At 43.5% G+C, this 17,990-nt stretch overlaps 1 protein-coding gene across 1 annotated transcript in view; it reads left to right on the top strand.

Moving 5' to 3' along the window:
• Positions 1-17,990, top strand: part of LOC311489625 (ephrin type-A receptor 3-like) — a gene marked incomplete at its 5' end in the record, with an annotated part of 87,560 nt that overhangs the window by 31,302 nt on the left and 38,268 nt on the right. The window contains 4 exons of the mRNA XM_084546787.1: positions 9,505-9,660; positions 13,684-14,019; positions 14,849-14,961; positions 16,908-17,070. Coding sequence (XP_084402913.1) covers positions 9,505-9,660; positions 13,684-14,019; positions 14,849-14,961; positions 16,908-17,070 — 768 coding nt within the window. The remainder of the gene's footprint in view (positions 1-9,504; positions 9,661-13,683; positions 14,020-14,848; positions 14,962-16,907; positions 17,071-17,990) is intronic.

Below are 17,990 nucleotides of genomic sequence, written 5' to 3'. Positions count from 1 at the left end.
ACAGGAGTTATTGCTCAGCCCCAACGTACAGATGTAGCCGTGGTCGAAGTCTATTGTTGCAGCTTTTGTACCCATTACAGCTGCGCTATTGTTCTACAGCCAAAAGGAACCGTTTGCAAAGTTCAATCAGACTTTTCAGCGCCAGTGTTGGCCACAACAAAGAAGTGTTACGCAGAACCGGAGGAGAGATGTGACTGATTTAGTTTCAGTTTGAAATATTGCTGTTTAGATCAGCTGCTGCCTGTGGGTATAATACCTATGAACAAGACCTTACATAGGTAGCCAAACATATGTACCGGTGGTGATTTGCTTTCTTTGTGCAGGAGGTGAAATGGAAAGGTGCATGCCGCTGCTCCGAGAACAATAGGAACTTAGACTACATCCGCCCTCATATATTGTTATCACCACATGGACAATCATTTTAGCATTTTTTTTTTTCCAGATCCCCTGTCCACACTAACACTACTGAGTACACATGGAGCTCCATTTAGGATAACAAAGACACTGAAACGGTTGCTAACGCTTGATTAATATCCTTCCTCCGGCACATGTACAGCTGCTATCATAGACAACACGGGGTGAGGTCTTTGTTTGTTTTGTCCGGAAAAAGGGGACACGGGTGTCAGTTTTCAAACTAAAACTTAGTCCTTTCCAACACTCTCCACTTTAGGCTCCTAAAATGACGGAGTGGTGTGGGTGCTTGGCATAAAGTTATCGAATGTTATGTGATTTAAAACTAAATAAAGCTAGAGCTGAACCTGCTGATGTTGCCTGGTTATCATCATGGTCTGTGGTTAGAACTCTGCTCATCGTCCGCACATCCAATTGACACAAATTCATGAAGTCATATCTCCTAATTCATTTATATTTGACACACAGACATGATGCACATTTCTTTTACATGTATGAGTGACACTTTCAGAGGGTATCCATACCTTTGATGGTCCATGTACATTAATCATAGAGCCATTGTTTTCCAGTGAGACTTTTTCCATTCTACTCATGAATGTTTCATGGACTATTCTGCCCTATTGTTGGAGGGGTAAGCACTATTTATCAGTAGAAGGTTGAGACTTGAAGGTTGGTTTCTTGAATTACAGTCAGATATTTCATTTTGCAATGGAATATTTGTTGAATTTGTGAAGTGATGTACTTCCTGGATTTGACATTTGTGTGAGCATGTTTGAACTTAACAAGAAGTAGAGTTTTGTCTTTTGTAGAAAAAAAAAAGAGCTGTTCTGTGTCGAGCGGACGGCGGAGCAACACAGTTGTTTTATCGTGACTGTTGGCAGTGCCGTTCCGACTCAACGCATGAGACAGTCTCACGTGGTCCTTGAATTGTGGTTGTTAGTAGAATAAGTTAGAATGCAGTCAAGAGAGAGAATGATATCGTCCTTCGGTTACATGTTAAGAAAATGCACAAGTTCTCAGAAAATGACTCATTGAATACAGTTCATGCAAATATGTAGCCAGAGTTTTAGTCATTTTAAGTTAAGCTGAAAATAAATAATGCCCGAAATAGCAGCATCAATTATCTTCCCTCCCCTCTTCACGGCTGCTTGCCAGCCAGCTGCATTGCTCCGCTAAAAGGGCATCATTGAGGTCTATGAGTGTCATTACCTTTCAAGGCCGCCTCGTAAGCAGATCTGCCCGTGGATCTAATTGTTTTGTTGATAGTCACGTGGAAAGCTCCCACAGGACTGAGTTTTTGCAGATTTTTTTTTTAGAGAGCACAAAAAAAAAAAACACGCAGGAGCAATTTTCCCAAGCAGGGGGCTCTTTTGTGTGTGACACCCTCGACTTCCTGCGCGCTGAATAGGTGCCTGGGGCTCAAGGAGGCCCGTGAAAGGAAGTATTATTTATGGATTCATTCATTTATAAAAAGACAATCCTGTATGTGTCACGTGGAAGATTCCACTTGAAGAGTGCACACACACGAACATAACCGCACGGATTCATTCATAAAGATGTGGATATACTCCAGAATGTGTACACACAAAACTAGTCAGTGGAGTCTTTGGTGTGACCTTGAGTGAGGCTGCAGTCTTAAGTGCTGTCTTTCTTAGCAGTTCTGCTGCTTTAGTTATTTTTTTATAAATGCCGACGACGAATGTCATCACTGTGATCTTCTGCCTTCGATGAAAATAAAACACACAAGGGCAGATTTTCTTGCCATTTCAATTCGTTTTTTGCCGTGAGTTTGACGAAGTCAGCCACCCACAGATTAAAGACGACAAGAATATGGCCTCCCACTTGACAGGTACACTGGAGAGAGAGAGAGCGAGAGAGAGAGATAGAGAGAGAGTGTGTGTCTGACAAAGAGAAAAAGGCACGGGGCTCTCCTTTCCTTCTCTGCCTGAGAGAATGAATTATTGAGAGTGATGAACTGAAAATAACGCGGGTGAAGAAAGGAGGTGCACTGCTCCTCCTACACACACTCTGCTGGTCACGGGGCCGGCTGATGTGGGCACGTTTACTGCCGTGGTGTGTGTGTGTGTGTGTGTGTGTGTGTGTCTGAGAGGGCCGTGTGTGTTTATGATGGCGTTATGGGTCTGTGGTTTGGGAGTACGTGTGCCGATGAGACAAAAATAAGCATGTGGTAATAGTAGAGGTTTAGATGTGTGTGTGCAGACTGGAGCTGTGTTTGTGTGTGTAATGCTCTGCTTGCTGATGTTCAAAAGGAGATGGGGAATCTTTGCGTTCCTCTGGCCTTTTATATTGATGGCAAAACAGACTGACGGATAAGTTATTCAGACTGTGAACCAAACTCCCAACAGACTTCTATAGGCCTGTCATGCTCTCTCCCTCTTCTTCCTCTCTCTCCCTTTCTGTCCGTCTCTCGCCCATGACCTCTTTCACGCCGAAACACTCACATGCACCTGGTATCTATTTAATCTGTTTTTAGACTGCGAGATAATCACCCCGACTCAAAATTAGAGAGCTACCAGCTAGGGTTACCACTAGCGAAGAGTGTGTCTCCGTAGATGTGTGTGTGCTTTAATTGCACTGAAACTGAGCCTGCTCTCTCTCCCTATGACTTCTTTTTTTCTTTCTTTCTTTCTTCCTTTTTTTTTTTTTTTGAGTGGTTTGTGTATATGTGTGTGCCTGTCAGCGAGAGAGTAAATATTTGTGCAGGAGCTCTGGAGAAGGTCAGGGTCAAAGTATGACAGACAGCCCACTGGGAAATAAAGACACACACACAAAGGCAGACAGAGACACACACACACACACACACAAAGTAGAGATGGTGAGAAAAGACACAGAGGACAGAGACAGAAAAACAGAGACAGACTGACAGGAGGGAAAACAGAGCGATAGGGGAAAAACAGAAACAGAGGATAGACAGATATGGAGAGAATTAGGAAGAGGGAAAGCTTCATCCCGTAGTTCCCCTTGGCCGCTCTCAGTAATTGGCTGGTGTCCAGAGGACGGAGAGTAGATCAGAAAGCAGTCAGAGTGTACTCATGTGCTTCGTGTACCGGACAGCACAACCCATTTCATATCAGGCCTGACCGTCTGCATGCGTATGAGTCAGAACAGTCATAAAATGCGGCGAACAAAGTAAGGGTTTGTCCCGAGGTGTCAGTCATGGAGGTCTGTGGTTTCCAACTGGACACGGGTCATGTGATCCTGGCTGGTCTTTCTCTAACATAAAGTTTGAGGCAGTTAAAAGTAATTCTTGGCTATACATCATGTGCTTTGATGTAATACATCCTAGTTTTGTTTATTGCCTCCAAATAGGTGTCGGTAAAGTAAGCCTGACTTTAACATCTGGGCTTATGTTTTTACCCTTTGCAGTATTAGTTTTATTAAAGCACAGTCATTGAAATTCTTCTGATTTATTTAATAAGTGTTTTTCTTTCAGCCAAATCACCTTGTATGCCCACACATACCACAGGATCTGACCTAGGCCAACATTTGAATAGGAATGTATTTACTGGTAAATAACCTGGTGGGCTGTTTTTATAGCTGCTCTTGGCTGGATTTTTCTCCTCAATGGCAGGCCAGGACTCTCTGTACAAATTTTATCAGGTCAGAATCTTTTTAAAGTGAATTAAATTTCAGATTTTCAATTAAGTCAGAAATTATGTTAAATTGGCTGCATGTGGCCAAAACATTAAGTCTACAAGTACTGGACTCTGTCATTAAAGTTGATTTGTTATTGCACTGAATTCCAGTGCGCTGGTAAACAAACATGCTCATTAGCATGGCTGATACAAGTATGTGGACTGGAATGTCATATTCGTGGTTTATTTCTCAATACACACTCAAACTTGACCAGAAGCTGCTATCTTTAAAGAATGCGCAATTCTTCTTTTTAATGATGTTTCTTAAAAGAGGAAAGAAAAAAGTAAGTAGGAAGAGAAAATGTAACATACCTTCAAACAGGCCTGCTCAGGAATATTGTGTGTGTGCGTGTCTTAGTGTGGGTGTGCTTGTGTGTTTAGCAGGATTAGTAGTAATGATGAATATTATGGTTTTAAAGGTTGTTATGAACTCCGATTAGGGATTAGAGGATCCCAGCAGGAGACCCCCCCCCCACCCAGCCAGAAACACACTTTGCTCTGGTCTCTACTCAACAAACAGAAACTCATATTGCACACAATAAAAAATAAATAAAAAAATCCACACCCGCACATATTACTTCCACTTATCAACAAGGGAAATTGTTGATGACACAAACGCACTTTCAGTTAGTAAAGTCACACGGGCTGTGCTGTTGTTCTTCGGCTTTTAAGAGCTCACTATTTTAATATTTCTTTTACGTCCGCTCAAAGTTTGTTTAGTATCACAACATGTCAGTTCGACCAAAAGCCTGTTTCACGGGTATGTACACATGAGCACAAACACACGTACAGATGCGACCCCGGTGGCCGTAAAGGACGTCAGCTTCGATCTCGTCAGATTTCTCCACTGACGCTTGATGTTTCAATTTTTAAGTAGCTGGCCTCGACTAACGCCTGTATACACACACACACACACACACGCATGCACACAGGCTGCTCTGTGCTCCGGGAGCCGTGGCACTCGAGGGGTACTCGAAGGGTTCCATCTTGAAAGCCTGTTGCCATGGTGACCATTATGGAGCTCATCTCCCGTGGGCCAGCAAGCTTTACACAACTCCCCTCCCAACCGAACAGGCTCCTGCTCGCACACTCGTACACACTCATTTTACCTCCCACCCCGTCCACGCGCACACACGCACACAGTCCTCTCCTCTTTCTGCCCTTTATGGTAAAGCCGGCGGGGAGCCAATGTTTGACTTGAACCAAGTGCAACAGAAAGCAAGAGAACAGAGCAATTAGCAGTTAAACTAGTAGGAGCATTTGAAAGTGAAGTGGAGGAGAGGAGGACGCTCGCAGAGTCAGAGGGTGTTTGTTTCGGAAACGTGCGGCGGATGTGATTTTGCGTACATACGGAGCCGCCTGGTTGAATGTAATTAGAGTGTAATGACTTTGAGATATGGGTTTGTGTTTCTCCCTGCGCTTGTTTCTAAATATGCAGGTCCCGTTGAACATTAGCCGAATGCCTTTCCTGAAGTAAAGCGGCAGCAGCTTCTCTTATTCACACAAGCGTGATGTAGACATTCATACATAAATGTAGTGAAAATATGCTGAACTGGCCTGAGGGGTCATCACGGAGGACAGAGGTGTATTTTATCACATGAACTAAAATGCAGATTTTTCTTCTGCATGTTACTTTCTACTTTCTGTTGTGCTTGTGTGTCTACATGACCCCTGAACCGCCTGATTCAAATGAACTGTAATATGTGTAAAGGTGAATAATATATTAATATTAATAATATATAAAGTAGGTCACAGAAAGTAAAGGAACGTATGCATCATTTATCAGTGTTTTGATAATGATTGCATCTTTGGAATAAGGATTTTCCGCTTCATTTTATGTTATTAAATACAGGTATTAATTGTGGGGTTGTGAATTAACCATTCAAATCATTAACCCCCCCCTTTTTTTAATTTATTTATTTTATTTTTTTCCGAAATGCGGTCTAAGTAGTGGTTAGAGAAGCAGCTTTGGGACAATAAGATCACAGGTTTGTATCCCGCTATGTCTGTGGCCGCGGTGCCTAGAGCAAGTACGTAACCCCAATAAGCTGCTCCCCAGACACAGCACATTGCAGCCCACTGCTGTGTGAACGAATGGAAGAGGTAAATACAGATAAATGACAGTGTCCCCATGAGAGATGACTAAGAGAAATAAACGAAATGAAAAAAAAAAAAAAAAAAACAATCCCCCAACTGGTCGCTTGGGTTTGTTCCCGACCAATTCCTGATGCAATTATTTGCCACTTTGGCTGCAACATATTCCACTATTGCGAAAGAGTGGGTTTGTAAAAATAACTTTTTTAGCTTCCTGCTGGTGAGAGTGAACCCAAATTGATGAGGTTGTAAGTAAACCTAAACCTGAACAATCAGTTAAGAGATGCTGCATGTAATAATCCGATCCACGGCTTATATCCCTGTGGTTTGAGAAACTCGAACAGGCTCTTATATTCTGACATTTTATAAGAGGCTAATAACAGTAAAGACATTTTGGAGCCTGAAAAGAGTTAAAAAAAAAAAAAAGAAGAGAAAAGAGCAGGACCCAGTCATCTCATGTGCGCAGTGTTTTCCCAAAGGAAGGAGTTGGGCTGTTCCCATCTCAATCAGTGCGTGGTGACTGAGGGTGTGTCTTGAGCAGCAGTACTATATCATATCTAAGAGCTATCGATTGGCATAAATACACTGACTCTCTCTGGTGACCAGATGAATTATTAATAAGACACTGGATCTGAGGCCACTATTTATCTTTAGGAGAAACACATACACACATCTCAGCACACCCTATGTGCGGCATTGTCAGCTGCAAATTCGGAGTTAGCTCCTAGTTTCCTAACATAGTTTTTTTTTTGTGTCTAAACTTTTGCTCCTGTGTGTGTCTGCTTTGTGTGCGAGTGCATGTTTATGCAAGCACTGTCTTGCTGCTTCAGCCTTCTTGTCCCTTTTTCATATCTATGGTAAATCATTAATCATAAGGGAACCAAGTCAAGTAACACATTTCCCATGGGGCAGAGACTGGGAGTAGCTTGAGAAAAAAAGAAAGAAAAAAAAAAAAGAAAAGCAGGGGAGCAAGCGAGAGAGGGAGAGAGAGAAAAGGGGAACTTTAAGAGAAAACGAAAAAGTGGAGTGAGCAAGAGGTGGAAACGCAAAATAGAAAACAGCAGATCAGGAGGAGGAAGCTCCACTCATAGTAGCCAAGCCTCCATTCTTGCAGAAACTTTTTGATCAGGCAGTTGTACGGACGCCAAGCCTGGCATGGGATGCCCTGTCTGTCCTCTAGCGACGGGGTCTTTTGTGCCTCTCTGGCTGGACAGTGCCCCGAGCCAGGACTCTCCGGATGCAACGTCCCAGGAGAAAAGCTGCTTTTCCACCCTGCTCCTACAGCCCAGCCAACAGGAACACACACACACACACACAGGCCCCAGCACAGCGCATAGGCACCCATTACCTTGGAAGCTGTCAGGAAGGAGAACCCTTTGAGAATTATCACTCCCTTTCCTTTCTTTTCTTTCTTCTTCTCTTCTTTCGCTCTTTTTCAAACCTACACACATCGTGTTTTTTTTTTCCAGTGTTCTCTCGGGTCTTTTGGGGATTGTGCTAGTGGACTTTGCTCCCCTATGATGAATGATTTGCCTAAAAATACTGTCTGTATGCAAGCGAGCACAGCATCCAGGTGGAAGAACTTCGCTCCAGAGTGAGAAATCACACAACTTTTTGGCTACTTTTCTGTACCGCTATCCGCGGGTTGACCATGGCATTGAACATGCATGAATGTGTGTGTGTGTGTGTGTGTGTGCGTTTGTGTGATAATATACAGCCTTTCTGGGACAAGTGACGTGCAGCTTGATTAAATCCGTGACCTTCACCGGCAGCACAAGCAATCAGCAGTCGAACACAGGCGTTCACACACACGCTGCATACTTAACACCTTTTCGCACACAAGCGCTTGGCACACAAACACGCAATCAGCACCAGGTGGTATGTGTCGCATCATTGATCCAACCTACACACACATATGCACACCAACACACACACACGCACGCACACGCATAGGGCATCAATCAGATTTGAGACGCCCTCATTTTCCTTACATAGGGTTTTGTGCACCGTAATACCATTTACCACCGAGGCAGAAAAGGCTTACGAGGATGGGAATACCAGGCCTATGAATGTATAAATAAATACACACGTAATCTATATTCAGATTACCAAAGGGAAAGTCAGGAATTCCATTTTACTGCCTAGGATGCAAAAGGGAAATCACTCAAGTCCCCAGTCTATTTCAGCCTGCTGCTCCCGTTGAGTGGTATCACACGTTTCCCTCCCCAGTTTTATGACTCCACATAATGACTAATATGCAGCCACTGTAACAGCCATAGCAATACTCGTATTATGTTATTGAGACTATTGCTGCCACTGTGGCTGTATATTTTTGTTCCCCTCGTTGGCCTGAAGATCTAATGCTTATATAACAGGGATGACAGTTGATCTGCTGTTGCGCTGTGTTATTGTACCATACGACCCTGTGGTTATGCCGGCCTTCAGCCCGCTGTAACACAGTCGCACGTAGTCCCAATGTCACAATATATTAACTCAGCTTTCTTGTTCTTTGCCACGGGTGCTGCACGGCACTTCTTTTGACCTCAGTATCTGTAGTCCTCCATTCGTATTGTGTTGTTTTGTGCATTTTGAGTCTCTTTTATTCTATTTTCGTACCGGCTCAGAGGATAATCACGGTTTATGACTGTACAACCTTGGTTCTATTCTTGGTCCTCCTCAAATCAAGATCTGGGAACTTGGCGACCCAGACTACATGTCAGACAGGTCTGAAAACGCTAGCAGTAGTTAGACGTGCAAGACAGACAAACACGTCTAAACTGGTCAAATTACTTTATTTAGAAGTGAAATCCACTCAGAGTGTCTATAATTATCACCCATGGCCATGGCCCAGACAAATTGCAGAAAAAGTGTGCGCTTTCGCAACTATGTTAAATATGGTGAGTCAAAATTGAACAAATGAGCCAATCTGCAAACTTTGATGAATGTTTAACATTGACTGCTTGTGTAATTACTCCGCAGTTTTCCGTCTTTCAGTGAAGTGTTTACAACCTCTGTGGCCATTTGATTGCTTGTATTGTTTGTTTCGTATTTTCATAGTAGCTGACAAAAATGATGGCCAGATCTACAAAAAATGGAATTATCTGTTAAAAGCTTTTGTATGGGTTAAGAGGTGTTTGTCATAGCTAGTGCCAAGGTGCACCACGGTACAACAGTGATAGTTGTAGTATGAAGTGTAAATACCGGAGTCACGTGCTGCTTGGGTTTTGACCCTTCAGCGTACAACACTAATAAGCGCTAAGTGTTTATCAATTTAATTTATTTTTTTCATTTTTTTTGCTGGCACATCATCTCACTCCGTGTTTGCCTTCTCTCCTCGCTCCAGCGTGCAGACCGGGAACCTACAAAGCCTTGGCTACAGATGCCTACTGCACCAAATGTCCTCCTCACAGCTCGTCGCCGCAGGAACAAGCCATCGAGTGCATTTGCGAGAAAGGTTTCTACCGCGCGGAGACCGACCCCCGCTCTATGGCCTGCACACGTGAGTTATACAAACACCGGCAAAAAGTTCACACACATGCTTATAAACCATCAGTCGTAGTATTTGCTACAGGAAGTTACATTTTATGGTTTTTAAATGATTGGATTACATTGCATATACTCATGTGAGAATCTTTAAGAATTGTCATTGCTGCTTTCTAATTATTCATATTTCTATATATTTTGTACCTCCATGCGTTTTCCTCTTCCTCGGCCGCTCTTGGTTTCCACAACACAATGGAACCATCCATTAAACGCACACGCATATACACATCCATGTTTATCAGTTGTGCGGTTTCAACCCTCGGATATCTCAGATGAGAACCCTGATATGGGTGATACACTGGTGGAAAGCTGATGATGTTTTTTATCCTTTGTCTGTCTGCCTCTCTCTCTCTCTCTTACACACACACATACACACTGCCAGAGGGATTGGACCACATCCTCGTGTACAGAGACAGAGGAGAGCAGAGAGGATGAGGAGGGAAGATTGAGCGTATGAGAGGGACAGAGAGAGAGATGGATTGAGATAGACGGAGGGATGTGGGGGTGGGAAAGGACACTGACATGGCGGAAGAGAGAGACCGGAGAAATATGCAGGAACACACACTTGTGCACACACACACACACACACACACACACACCGAAACCCATTATCAGGTTATGGTAGATTACACTCATTAATCGTTGTAGCAGGTGAGATGTGACAGGTGTTATCAGCTGGAAATGAGTAACGGTTTGTTCAAATATGTATGGGCGCACACGCGTGCTCTCCTGCATGGTGAAGAGCACTAGGGAGAATGGGGCAGGAGAAAAATGGGAAAATAAGAAGAAAAGGTGAAAGGATTAGTCATAGCGACATAGAGAATGACACGTAAGACACAGGACAAGAATAGAACAGCGGAGGAAATAGTGGATCAGAGACTTATAATCTAAGTGTCATAAAAGGCCGATCAGTGGCAGCGGCGATAATGGACAGTTGAGTGTGACCTAGGGAAGTGGGGGGATGGAGAAAAGAAAAAGACAGAATTAGCAGGATCAGTCAGCACGCCCTTTCAGCAGTTTTATGACCGACAGCCTCAATTATACCCAGCATGGCCTCCATCCCTTACGCCCAGCTGTCCCTCCTTCCCTCCTGCACTTTAGAGAGGCTCGCCACTGGGAAGGCTAATCAGGAAAGTCCCAGGCTCTGCTGGCGGCCCCCTGGGGCTAATTCCTTTGCTAGGACCTGATGAGATGTCAGGCTGAATGGGCACCCACTGCCAAATTTCCATATGGTTGAGATACGCTAGCCACGCTGTGCTGGGAACAACCATAATCAGTGATTTCCATTGGAGTGGTTCCCATGTGTCATGAATACCATGCGAAGGGCTTACCTGATGATGTGTTGGAAGTTTGTTGTTGTTGCAAATGGTTTGACAATACTTAAACTGATCTTCCAGTTGAAAAGAAACCACAGGTAGACATGACTTACTTACAGAAGTTGGTTCTAACTTTGGTAAGAATGCGGGTACTTCCTGTATTCGTTGTAGTTGTGTCGCTATATCAATGTGGAGGGCTCTGGCTCCATCTTGGCAAGTCAGACAAAGGAAAAGCCAGATTCCTATTAGATTATTTGTTGCATTTCTACTGGTTATCTTATGACGCTTTGATAAATGTCTACAGATCACACTTTCCTCAGCGCATTATAATGCGATTTTTTTTTTAGATCTCCTTCTTAAATGGGACTTCTTGGGTCATATTTCATCATTTCAGTGGCACCAAAAGCAGCACACCCTTAGCAGCACAGATCCCTGCTGTTGTCAAACTCAAGTTAAACGCCCACGGAAAATATTCCACTGGTTTGATGGTGAAAAGTTTTAACGTGATGCAAAAGTAGTAAACAGTTTGCAAGGACAGTAGTTTAAAAATACTTTACAAAAGACTACTAAGAACTGGAGAGGCAAAGCCTCAACATTATGACCACCTGCCTAATATTGTGTAAGTCTCCCTTGTGTCTCCAAAACAGTTGTGACTCACCAGAGAATGGACATGGGTCTTCTGAGGGTGTCCTGTGGTGTCTGGAAACGGAATGTTGTTAGTGGGGGCCTTTGGGTCCTATGCGTTGAGGCCTCTGTGGATCAGGCTTGTTCCTATGCATCCCATGACACATGTACATTCATGCCTACAAGGGTGTGAGACCGTGAATATAACAGAGACAAAGCAGAATTTGATGTCTTAGGTTTATCCAGAGATAAAATGCTTCTATGCTTTGTTAAAAATACTGCATGTTGCTTCAGGTGCAACAAAACAGTTTCAAATTTTAGTTACATATATTAACTCCGGTCATTTTAATTCATCTGTCATCAAGAACATATTCAATCTAAAGGCGTAATAAAGTGTCACTGTTTCTCAGCTTCTTTGAGAGTGATGACTGACACACTTTTTGGGCTCTGACTCTGTAAAACACTAATCATTTCAGCTGAAGCTCTGAGTCATATTAACCGCCCTAAATCATAAAATGTACCTGACTCAGGAGACAATTACTCGGGGCACTTTCAATAGATCATTTTCCACTTACTACTTATTATCTGCAGTGCAGGTCCAAAGTGTTGGTAACTTCATATAAATGTAAGAAGAAAAAATCTCCCTGCAGTCAAGCATAAACTATTTAACGTCATGTGAAGTCTCTTTAAAGAAGGATTTAAATTTGGAAATTAATTATAATTTATTATACTTGCATTAACAATCAGCCAGACTCTTTTCATCTCTGTCCATTCCAAAGCTGTTCATTAATAGCGCGCTAAGTGTCCGAACTCTGGCCAGTTGGTTAATTCATTTTTAATGTAATCAGTGTGAACTCAGGTCTTAATAGAAACCGCAATTAATCTGGTATGACAAAATGCACGCCTTTTTTTTTTCACATTTGCGAAAAAATAATTACCATTAGGCTGTATGGCAAGAACTGGCACTGATAAGGAGTTATGCAAAAGGCTCTGCAGAGGCCTTGTTCAGCTTATACAATGCTCCTCACCACATACATACATGCTGGGATCATTTTTAGCTGAATCTTTCACCTCATTAAAACCTGTTGTACCCTGTGGGGTTTATGACCATGGGTAATGGCATGAAGCAGCGTTTCACAGTATTCCACTGACCAACAGTTGGTAGCTGTGACATGCCAGTGAAGGAAAGGAAGAAGACGAATGCCAGCAAGTAGACATCCAATGATGATGCTGTTGATGGTGCCGATGCAATTAATTCCACAGATATCACACGTCAGGATTTGTACTACTTCATCTGCAAAAAACAACAACTCTCCTAACAATCCTAAATCATTTTGTGGTTTCTGAGGGAGCTGTGTGAAATCTGATAAACTGCCCCAAGTGAGAAATGGCGGGGGTGAGAGAGGAGAGAGCTTACCACTAGTTTGTAGCCTGCCACACATCTCTGCCTTAGGCTAGAGGCCCATGGCTAGATTAAATGCCAGCAGATCCACTTGCTGTTGGAACTGCTAGTAGGGGGGAGTTGCATTGTGGGTAGTACAGGTCCAGAATTTGACAACAATACATTGATTAAAACGATCTCTGTATGGATTTTAATACTTATTCAATTAACTGTCCATAAGCCTGACAACAATAAAAGAATAAAAGGCTTAATAGTGAATGTAAATAAGCTTTATTGGCCATCTGTATGAACACATACAAGGAAGACATCCCCTGCATTTAATCCACTCATTTGTATAAACAAAGAACAATGGGCACACTTGGAGCAGCCACTGAGAGGCACTCAGGAAGCTGGGGCGTTTAGGTGCTCGCTCAAGGAACCTACACTATGGACGTAGAGGAGATTTGGACCAGCGAACTCACTGTCCCAAAGCTACATATTTAAATACATGTACCCACTGAGGTGGAATAGTCCTTTAATCATGTTCCCTTAGGCTTCAGGGAAGGTTACAATACGGATACTACTGGATAAGATTTCACTCGACTGACTAAAAGATTTCATAGTCCAGAAACAAATCAATGTCTTCATCCTCCCTCAGGTCCTCCATCTGCTCCAGAGAACGCAATCTCTACGGTGAACGAGACCTGCGTCACCTTGGAGTGGTCGCCACCCAGAGACTCAGGAGGCAGAGGAGACATCACCTACAGCCTCCACTGCAGGAAGTGCTCTGGTGACGGCAGGAAGTGCACGCCGTGCGGCAGCAGCGTCCACTTCGTGCCTAGGCAGTTCGGTCTCTCGTCGGCCACCGTGCTGGTCACCGACTTGCAGCCGGACTCGAACTACAGCTTTACTGTGGAGAGCCAGAATGGGGTGTCTGATTTAAGTCCAACGCCCAGAGGAACGGTAGTCATAAATGTCACCACGTCGCAGACAGGTGAGAATATGAACGCAATGCCGGGGACAAGTGTATTTTACGATTTACAGTAAAAACATTAGAAGAAGTGCCATCCACTGATTTGGGATATGGAAAAGTTTTTTGTTTTTTTTAAACTGTATCCTAATTTCAGTGTATTCACAAACAGTATTGAGCTTCTACAGCATAACTGTAAAATCACTGCTGTGAGGCCTCACTCTGATACTCTGACACCGAATTACACCTCTACACCTTTGCCTGCACATGTATAATCATATGTGCCTCTGTCACAGCGTGTCACTGTGTGTAAGAGAGGTGTGTGTGACAGGGTGGCGATGACTAATAGGGCTCATACTACGGATGTGTGTGCAAAAGCTGGATCGGGGAGAACGTGAAAGGGGGTGTGGGAGGTTGTTAACCTCATTAAGGTCTCCACACACATGCTACTCTCTCGACTATAGTCTGCTATACACACACACACACACACACTGTCACACAGCTATTTACACATGGCACCAACACACACTTTCAGCCCACGCAGGCACGTGCCACTATGTGCGAAGACTGGGTAGGAAGTCACAGGGTTTTGGGACCTTGCACAGTCACGCAGACACATAGAGGCCTTCCGTGATCACACATGTACTGTATGTGACACCTTTTAAGCTGTCTCATTAGCAAAATTACATACACGACACACAGTCTGCAATGTGCGTCTTCTCGTTATACCGCTTTGGATCTGAAATCACTGTCCTCATGCACGCTCTCGCTCTCTTTATATGTTGCTGTTTCTTGTTGAACTTTACTCTGTCTTTGTTGCTCATTCTTTCTCTCTCTTCTTCTTCTTTCACAGTTAGCGTAGTGTTGAAGGAAAGGCGGAGCAAGGACAGTGTGACTTTGGCCTGGCAGGGTCCGGAGAGACCCAATGGAGCGATAGTAGAGTACGAGGTCATCTACTACGAGAAGGTGAGACATACGCACACACTCATTTTTAAAGAGACACCACTCATTTAATACATTTTTAGTGAATCGGCCTGCGTTATAACCTGAGTTTTTACCATGGACTATATATAAAGATAGACGCACCCTTTGTGACGTCACCCATACAGTAGAATCCCTTAAGAGCCATTTTTAAGATCAATGGGGCGACTTGGGCTCTTATCTCAGCAGTTCCTGACTCTGCCTAACACCAACACCAACTTTCCGCTCAGAAAAGTTTTCCGCCAAAAGTTGATCTGGGGTCGCTGAATTGGTAACTCATCGTGCAATGAATTTGTTGACAACACGATGGCTCTGATTGGTTGTGAGACTATCCAGTTGTGTGCAGAGGCATTTAATTCTCTGTATAAACTGTATCGGTTGCCCCATAATGAAATCCTAATGGTGTGTTACCAGAACCACATTCTGGTAAGAATTGAGTGTGGCTACTCCGAGCTAGGCAAAATCAGACGTTGGGAATGAGTGAAACTGAGGTGGGTGGGTGACGACTTTCATACAGCTAGTAAAGTGTGGGGGGCACCCATCAGTCTCTCAAAGAGGCCACATCTTAAATTATGCATATATCTGTAGACATGTTTATTTGTCCTGTAAAGTTGGGCATTTTAATACAGGGGTCTATGTGGGTTAAGTTGCTTTAGCACCCAGACTCAAGTGGGTGCTGGAGGAAATGCAGCTTCTGGTATTTCCGCAATTTTAATCCTAGAGGTTGCCACTTGGTTGTTTAGACAAAGGAAGAGTCTAATGAGAGATGCTGTCGAGGTGCATTATGGGAAGTGCAGAACCCAGCATACTGCAGTTGGACACAAACCAGGAATACATAAATCTGGATTTGCTAATTTTATTTTTTTTTTATTTTAAAGAAATAGTCTGACATTTTGGTTGGTTTCTGCACAGATTAAGAAACCACATATAACTTGGTAATTAATCCCAGTCACAGAAGCTGGGTGGTGAATTTAGTTTTATTGAGACAGAGCTGTTGTCGGCGCCTTCTTTTCTAACTTGTCAACAGCATGAGTGTTTCTACCAAAATGCCAGACTGTTCCTTTCACTCCTTCAACAGTTTTGACGCAACATGTTTCTTCCCTCTTCATCTTGTACTTGTTGTCTGTCCCGGCAGGAGACGAGTGTAGCCCCAGGTCATGTCTGTAATGACTTGCTCGTCACAAACAACGCTCTCTCTCTTTCTTTTAATCTCTCTATCTGTCTGTTTCCACTGCCTTATCCGTCACGTCCCCTCTGCTGCTCACACCAAGCTAATTAACCACACATCTGTCGAACAAGCCTCATAAAAACACGGCCGAGGTGATGAAATTAAGCCTGTGTGTGTGCGTGCGTGCGTATGTGTGTGCGCGCGTTGGCAGGCATTAACAGTAAAAAAGTGTTAATCCGTGTTGTAGAGTGTCTTCCATTAGGTAAAGTATCAGCCTCTCTGCGGGGAATCAGCTTACTGACAGACACACTTATTCTTTATTCATCCTCCTACACTCACAGCTCTAAGTGCGCACACACCTACAAGGTAGTCGAGGAACGAAATGAAGCGGAACTAGTAACCACATATTACCCCAGAGTGTAGAGAGGGATAAGATTTGGGACCTGACAGATGCTCACGTATAAATGCAACCAAATGGTCCAGTGATGAACAAATGAAAACTTAGTGAGCTGTATTTGGCCCCTGGAGACATTTAAATTCAACAGTTTGAGGTTTCTATTATTTTCCCGCTCCCTTATTTTTATGTCTCTCTCAATATACCAAACGGTTCGTTGCTTTACATAAAACTCCTTAGAGTTTTATATTTTTTTATTTATATTTTCTTTTTTGTAATCTGCAGTCACTTTATTTCTCTTACACTCAATATTATCCTTTGAACTCGGTACTTCATTTCCTCCTCCTCTTGCTCTTTATGCCACTTCAGAACCAGCGGGAGCAGAACTACACCGTTCTGAAGACCCGCTCCAACATGATGACGGTGGACGGGCTGAAGCCGGGGACCACCTACGTGTTCAGGGTCAGGGCCCGAACCGATGGCGGCTATGGGAGCTACGGCGGAGAGATTGAACTGGAAACCAGCCACGAAGGTAAACTGAAGAATAATAAATATTTGTTTGTTCCACTTGGTTTGTTGCGTTGCCATCTATTTTCTCCCTGTTTTAAATTTCCCTGTGGTCTCCAGCTAGTAATTGGAACAGCCACATTTAGAATATTTATATGGCAGCGGTTCTTTAAAAGCCATCCAGTGTTAACACGAGAAATTCAGACTTAAAGTGCAGGTGAAGAAGGAGGACAAAGATTAACTGCAGGGAACAACGTACTGCTTTAATACGTCAAGTGTGGCAAGAATCTGATTAATTCCTCTTACAGTTTAAATCAATTCACTGGATGGTTGTAAAATATATCAATTGGGCGGCCTCACAGGTTGTCGTCTACATATCTGAACCAGTGGCTTGAATGTATCAGGCAAAAGAAAGACAACCCAATTTCACTGGGAAGAGAAAAGAATGCATCTCTGGATTGGAGATCTTGTTTCACACAGACCACTGGAGCAAGATCTGAAGGGTGGAGGAAGCTTCACAACAAGCACAAAATCAGAAGACAGGGAATGAACAGCTGGCATCCTCCGGTAATCCCGTAGCCGTTTGGTGCATTAATTTAAACTTGACTGGACGGCCGACTGCCAGGATGATGCATATATTCAGACTGGTTTTGTTCTTCCCTTTTAGCCGCTATAGTGAAACACCAGTGAAACGTGTAATTTTTTACATTTTAGCTTCAAGGTGACTGTCCACTTAATTCCAGAAAGACAAATCTATGACAGTGGGGCCGGGGCCTCACAAACAGCTCCGGGCGCACTTGGCTGAACCTCAATACCACGGCGTTTTCAAACTCCCCTGTCACTCGTCCATTTCTCCTGTGTTTGCTGTCATCCACTTTCATTATCGCTTCATTATGTGCTCCAGGATTTTCTGCTTTAGAGGCCCCGTAATGTGCTCTTCAAAGT

This window comes from Chelon labrosus, assembly GCF_963514085.1.
Source record: "Chelon labrosus genome assembly, chromosome: 6".
In the NCBI taxonomy this organism is placed as follows: domain Eukaryota; kingdom Metazoa; phylum Chordata; class Actinopteri; order Mugiliformes; family Mugilidae; genus Chelon; species Chelon labrosus.
This window is presented reverse-complemented; position numbering and strand designations above follow the sequence as displayed.